The 7,149-nt window shown below is 46.4% G+C and overlaps 1 protein-coding gene across 2 annotated transcripts in view; it reads right to left on the bottom strand.

Moving 5' to 3' along the window:
* The window catches only part of Gnal (G protein subunit alpha L), a 139,043-nt gene that overhangs the window by 87,351 nt on the left and 44,543 nt on the right, over positions 1–7,149 (bottom strand). The window contains exons 1-4 of one of the 2 annotated variants that reach the window (XM_029546903.1): positions 5,108–5,518; positions 4,796–4,871; positions 3,739–3,793; positions 3,435–3,554 (exon numbers count right to left, since the gene is read on the bottom strand). In XM_029546903.1, coding sequence (XP_029402763.1) covers positions 3,435–3,554; positions 3,739–3,793; positions 4,796–4,871; positions 5,108–5,252 — 396 coding nt within the window. In that variant the 5' untranslated portion in view covers positions 5,253–5,518. Of the gene's footprint in view, positions 1–3,434; positions 3,555–3,738; positions 3,794–4,795; positions 4,872–5,107; positions 5,519–7,149 lie in introns of those variants that run through there. The other variant, XM_021214247.1, reaches the window with a different exon arrangement.

Here is a 7,149-nt window from a genome sequence, read left to right as displayed (position 1 = left end):
TTTTTTTTTGAGACAGGGTTTCTCTGTATAGCCCAGGCTGTCCTGGAACTCACTTTGTAGACCAGGCTGACCTCAAACTCAGAAATCCACCTGCCTCTGCCTCCCAAGTGCTGGGATTAAAGGCGTGTGCCACCACCGACCGGCACCATAGCCTCTTTCTGTCAATAGCCCCTTTTCCTTGCACTGTCATTTTTTTCTCTCTTTGCTAAAGAACATGTCACGTGAGTTGAGATGTGATTTTGCACTTTTTACTCTAAAAGTGAACCTCTCTGGAAACTAACTCTGTAGGTCAACCCTGAACATTCGCACGTGCACCACGGTATGCGCACACCCCCACGTCTCTTTCTCTCTGTCTCCTATCCTCTCTGTCTCTTACATACACATGTTAAGTAAAATAAAGCTTTCCCCTTTCCATTTTCTATAACCCCTCTAAGCCTTTTCTGTCCCTTTGGGTCCGTGCTACCTGTGTTTTCTTAGAGGCCCAGTCCATGGCAAACCCAGGATCTTTCTGTGCCTTTCATATCCCCTTCATCTCTGGTTCTTGGCTTTTCTTCACAGCAGAGCCTGTGGTGAGCCCAGGATACTCTTGCTGCCTCCAGTCAACATTTTCTTCTCTGCATACCAGCTGATCTCTGTCAAGGTCACTGCTGACCTTCAGGCTACGAAAGCCATGCTCCATGAATGCCTATTTAGATCTACTTTTTTCCACACTGCCTGTGGTGGAGATCTCTTACAATCTTGGATGGCTCTTCTTAGTGCCCCCGTCACCCCAGCTCTGATTTCCCTTGTTTCACAGTGTCCTGCCATGGGGTCCTAAACAGCCGCTTAGCTACTTGCAACACAGTCATCTCCTTAGTGTTTCTCCAAGTCTTCCTAATTGGCCCACCCCACATTACAATCTCTGTGCAGAGGCACTCCAGCTTTCAGCCCTTCTCACTCCAATCCCTAATATCAGGCCCTGCATGCCCACATTCAGGTGACTTAATGGTGGTCTCCAGTTTGTTTCTTAGGAAAATACCACTTCTCGTTCCCCTTATCTTCCCAACCTGTCCCTATTTTCTGTGCAGAAATCCAGACTCAGTACCCACATGCAAAGAACAGACCAACGAATGGCTCCATTTCCAAAATGTAGCCCAACCCAGGACCCTTTCACTTGTCCGCAGTAAAAGGCATCCCATACCACATCACCCCATCATCTCATGTCTGGATAATTTCAGTCAGCTCCAAATGACCATCTATCTACCCTTGACACTTGCCTTCTGCAAGCCATTCTCCACACCAAACCTGCATCCTGAATTCCACTCAGCATCCTCCAATTTCTTGCACACAATTAGTCTGAATGCTTCCTAGCACTGCGAAATGATGTCTCTGGAGAGTGCATGTATATTCAACAAGAAATAGCATTTTCAAAAACGTTATCTATTAGTACTAAGTTCTTACTTTAGATTTTTAAAAAAATAAATAAGACACTCTCATTTCATGTGAGCACAAATATGCAAACCCACAGCATGCTAGGGAAGAAAAATTAAACAAACAAACAAACAAAAACAAAACAGAAAACCCCCAACAGGGCAGCCCCTAAAAGAGTTTGCCTCCACACTGCATTTACATTGATATCAGTGGGTATCAAATCTTCTTTTACTTAATGGATAATTAAATATGGCTTATGGTAATTTTATGAAAGCTTATGTGTATGTGGAAAATAGTTCCTCAAGTTTTATGTTTTGATTAAAATATGTAAGACTTAACCCCAAAAGCACATTCACAGTTCACGAGGATGCCCGAGACAGTGCTAGAGAATTTTAGAAAGGAAGGATCAACTATGAATGTTGAAAAGTAGGGAGAAAACAATGCAGAACAGAGCGATCTGTCTTAACATCTCCCATGCTGGCAGTGACATCCTAAAGGCAAATACTGGGGAATAGAGGAGGTCTTTTATAATGACTCTGGGAAACCCTGACAGGACGGCCCACACCTGGAGCAGAATGAGAATGTCACTCTTGATTTCATTTTGGGGGATTTCTTCAATGCACAAAATGCCACAGAGAACAGAGCAGAAGCCCTGCAGATTCAGCTGGAGGTAGGAAGGCTTCCCGATGTTCCAGGAGCATCTGGCTACCTTTCACACACACCCCTTACCATTTCCTCATCCTGTTCCCAGCTATCCATAAGTAAAGACCCAGTTCAGAGCCGATGTATCCTGTGCCAGACACCAGGATTCTTTGACTCATGACATCATCCGCAACTGCTTTTCAGAAATTGCAGAAATAGTTCTGGCTATATCTTGGCGCTTATCAGAAGCAAAAGTATACTAAAGGATGAAAATATAATGAATATCTATGGATACAGAAAAAGAGAAAAGTAAAAAAAGTAAAGGATGAAAGTAATTTAAGAGGATGTTGTTAGCCAGCTGTGGTGGTGTTTACTTTTAATTCCAGCACTTGAGAGGCAGAGGCAGGCAGATCTCTGTGAGTCTGAGGCCAGCCTGGTCTATACAATAAGTTCCAGGACAGTCAGGGCTATACAAAGAAACTCTGTCTCAAAAAAAAAAAAAAAAAAAAAAGTAGTCCATTAACTGATACAGAGCCCACAGAATGGCACTTTATGGGGAGGGGGATGAGGGGAGTAGCAAGTGGATTAACCAGGTCTTTAAGTCTCTGTTTACACAGTGGATTCTGCAAAATGGGCACTTAGTGGAGAGGCATCTGCAAACCTCCTGCCAGGCAGTGTAAACTCCGAAGTAGGGTGCCGACAGGTATATGAATGTACCCATGCACACACAAAGATGCTTTTGCAACAACTGAAACAAAACTGACTCTCTCAGAAACTTAGTATACAGTTTGATTTAAATCTGCTACATCACAGCAGTAAACAATATTTTAAAGACATGCAAATCAAACAAGAAACAACTCCTACTGGCTGGTCTCCCTCCGGCCCAAGGAATGATGGATAGTAGCTGTCAGTGAGACAGATGTAAACCTCACTGTATCTTTCTTACTTGATACAGTGTTACTTACATCACACAGTTCTTATCTTGTGACCAGATAAACTTTTTTTCTTTTTAAATTTCCACAGAGACAGTTATGCACCATTAAGCCTTTTCTCTCTGCTCATGTAATTTATGTCTCTGTTGAAAGAGACGATACTTTAAAAACATACAGGAAAAAGCGCCGCCAGCATTTCTGAAAGACAAGCTGTCTCCCTGATGATCAGCCACCTAGATACCCATGAAGACATTTCTTACAAACCTATTATTATTATTATTATTATTATTATTATTATTATTATTATTATTAATTATTTTAGTATTTTTTAACAAGCACAAAGGATGCACCTATAGGGTTAGAGAATTCAGGTTGCTTTTCAGGAGGCGACCTCATTAGTCGTGGATTCATCTCTTATTATTTAAAGTATTCCAGGAAAGGTTTTCTTACCTGGGAATAGTCAAAGTCAGTGATAGGGGCTATGCTCTTGATATAGTCTGACCGAAACTGGTTCTCAGGGTTGGCCAGTGGGACTGGAGGTATGATAGTACTCATTGCCGAAACGATTGTCTAAAATAGGATGAAGGAGAAAAACAAAACAGAGAGATATAACAGGTAAGCATCCTGCGAATAGTAATCATATATATATATATATATATATATATATATATATATATATATATATATTTCGTGTTTACCCAGTTTAGCCTACTTATACTACTTCAGGTGAGCGAACATTAAGGGAAGTCCTTACCACGATAGCATCTTTGACATTTTTCCTGATGTCCAGAATTTTCTGTTTCTTTTCCCTGCATTGAAAGAGAAGTTGTTATTAATGTCATTCACCTTCCACTGATAGGAACTAATTAAGATTTTAAATTTCCAGTGAGTGCAGCGTCAGGTAGATCTGGTTTCACTAGAGGTCAGCACCAAGCCCCCAAGGCATCTGCCAAGTTTTTACCCCAGAAACGAAAACATCACCACACCTTCCAATTTGTGCTCTAAACAAAGTGATTTTTTAGGAAAAAAAAAAATCTACAGTTCAAACAGACATCAAGGTCACAGAATCACAATAGTTACCATGGATAGTGTGTACAAATATGACTGTACAGTTATATTCCAGTCTATCCTTTATATTGATGGTTAGAAACTGAAGTAGATGTAACTTGGTGTACTATAGAGAAAGAATGCATTGTGATACAGTTAGGCTTACAAAAGGCAGTTCTACACTGTGTGGAGTCAACTAGCTGCAGATCAAAAAAAAACATTTTGCAAAACAAAAAACAAACGAACAACAACAACAAACAAACAACAAAAAACCCCGGATCTTCACTGAACGTGTGCAGTTTTCCTTGTGACTATTCCCAAGCCGCTCAACACGATACACTTGCAGCTTTTATTAGTGTATTGCAGTAGGTACTGTGAATCATCTAGAGGCGATCCGAAGTAAACTGAAGAATGTTCACAGATGTTTTCCAACTAATATGTCACTTTAAGCAACAGATTCCAATATTCTTGGATTTCAAGCACCCCCTCCCCCAGATAATAATGGATCAACGTATTGGCTGAAGGTTCAGCACCACACCAATATTAGAGACCAATTCCTCCAAGGATTCCTAACAAATTGTTGTTTGGCAAGCAGTTTACTTTTAAAACTAGACATTGCCAAAGAAGGACTTTGCCTAAATGGAGCAAATTCGATACTAGATTTCGACCTCCCCACCACCTAGGTCTACTGCATTAGGAACAGAACTGCGGAGAAAGTACTTCTGAGAAATGACGCAGTTGACATAGAATTTGGGTATCCTTACTCTGGGTTGAAGCCTCCTTCAACGTGCAGGATCCTCATCTGTTTGACGATAGTGCTTTTCCCGGACTCACCAGCTCCTGTGAACAAACAGAAAGGTGGTCATCTATGTCCTCCCAACAGACCATCCTGTCGCTGTCCAACGTCTCTTACGCGGGGACTTTCGCAGTAGTTCCTGCGCCCTGGCCAAGCTCCGGCGCCCAGTGGTGCTCAGTCTGGTTTGGCAGACTGCCCGTGCCGGTGGCGGTGAGGCCAGGACTGTGCACTCTGGGACACCGGGAGCCGGGGTCGGAGCTACCATACACCCCGGCCTTACCCAGAAGCAGCAGGCGGTGAGTTGCTTTGTAAGCCAGGCGCTCTTTCTGCAACTGCTTCTCGATCTTTTTGTTGGCCTCGCGGCGTTCTTTTTCATCCACGCCCTGATCTTCCGCGGTCTTGCTGCTGTTGCCCAAACACCCCATGCCTGCTGGCTCGCTCTGAGGTCAGGCAAGTCGGAAGGCGCACCAGAGCCAGCGAGACCCCGAGGTGTGCGCTCCCGCGACGGCGTCTCAGTTCTCTGATACTGAAAGAAACGGCCAGGTCTCCCGGGGATCTGCGATCGCACGGGCTTCTCCCTCCCCTGCCCACCGCACGCTCCCGGCTAACGGCGCCGGGAGGCAGGCGCGCCCAGGGAAACACTCCTTAAAGGCAGGTCGTCTTAGGAACCTGCTGGGGAAACAGCGCACACAGCGCGCGGAGCACCCCTGGCGCCGGGTTCTGCTGGAGACAGCCGGGTGGCGCTGTGCCCGGGCTCAGCCTGCTCCTGGTTCAGCACCGCCCCACGGAGATGCTGAGGGGGTGGTGAGCAACCGAAAGCAGGGTCCTGCCCCTCGTAGTGGCAAAGCACAGCACAGAGGGTCAGAGCTCCGTACCAAAGGGTCCCCACAGGGCGACTGTGGCCACCTGCTAGGTCGGATGGTTGCCTTGCTGTCTGATGTGCGCGCCCCCTGCGGGTCCCACTCCCCTGGAAGGAGATGGGGGCTGGGATACGGGTTGGCTTGGGGGGGGGGCGTATCAGAGGAGTGTTTCCCTAACCTGGTGAGTCAGAAAAGGGACAGGGGCGCTTGCTTACACGCTGGTCCGCGTGGCTTTCTCGCACCCCGCGCCCCAGTGAAGTGTCCCAGTCTGGCCACGCGCTCCCACTGCTCCGACACCTCCTTGTTCCCAGGCAAGTCCTCACTCGGGATCATGCATATTCTATCAGGGAGGAGGATCGCTAGGAGGCTCACTAGTCACATCGCATTTGCTCCGTTCAGCTTCTAGACTCTTCCAGCTCGCCCCCGCTACCACCTTTCCAGCCCGTCTTTACCTCCAGCCCCCGTTTTTCTTTGCAGTTCTGTCGAGCGGTTCCACTGCTTTTCTAGAACACACTCTGCTTTTGAACTTGACCTTAGAGCCGAGGAATGGGTGAGGAACAGGAGACTGGCACCTTCTGGTCCTGTATGAGAGCCCTTAGCTTGGCTAAGCTCTGCGCTTTAGTGTTCACAGTGCAAGTGCCAGGGATCAGCAGGATAAAAGAGGTGACCAGGCCCAGGTATTTGACTCCAGCACTGAGACATGAAGGCGAAAGGACTTTTAGAGATCACGAGAAATTGATGGTCCTCAATGTAGCGACACCTAGGTACTGAGCACCAAGTCCCGCAAGCCTTTACTCAGCTCTCACCTTGCTAGCAGCATGACCTGACCTGTGTCCCAGAGAGCAGATACTGACAAGGTTTCTCTATCCTGTAGTCAGACCTTGCCCTCTTGGTCCCTCTGTCTATCACATCTCTTCTGGCTGCCTCCAGCTTTCTCCACTTGATTTAATTTCCCTCCCTCCTTGTCCCTCTCTCCTTCCTTCCCTCCCTCCCTCTCGCCCCCCACGAATGTTTTCCTAAAGCATGCAAACATTCTCCCAGCTCCTTGGTTCCACCCATCCTCCTTCCTGGGCTCCTGTCCTAAATCCTGTGTCCTAAAACTTCAACCCCAGTAGCCTGACAGTGGCTGGAGCAGAGAATATAGTCACCAGAATTACCAGTAGACTTGGGGGTGTCTGGTCTCTGTCCTCTCAGGAAAGCCAGTCCAGTCAGATCCTCTCCTTGAATCTTGGCCTTTAATTGCCACACACACCACCATTCAAGTTTTGCTCATCTCTGTCTAGTGGATCTCAATCAGCCCGTCCTTTCTCCCCTGTGACTACCCACACTGTGACTGCCCACACTGTGACTATCCACTCCACACCTCCAACAACCTGCTCCTTCTCCCTACTTTCTTTGGGTTTTTTAAACCACGTGAAATGAGAGTGACCTCCTCCTCCTCCTCCTCCTCCTCCTCCTCCTC

The sequence above is a fragment of the Mus pahari genome, chromosome 15 (genome assembly GCF_900095145.1).
Source record: "Mus pahari chromosome 15, PAHARI_EIJ_v1.1, whole genome shotgun sequence".
In the NCBI taxonomy this organism is placed as follows: Eukaryota; Metazoa; Chordata; class Mammalia; order Rodentia; family Muridae; genus Mus; species Mus pahari.
Note: the sequence above shows the minus strand (reverse complement) of the source record. Positions and strands in the feature narration are given on the sequence as shown.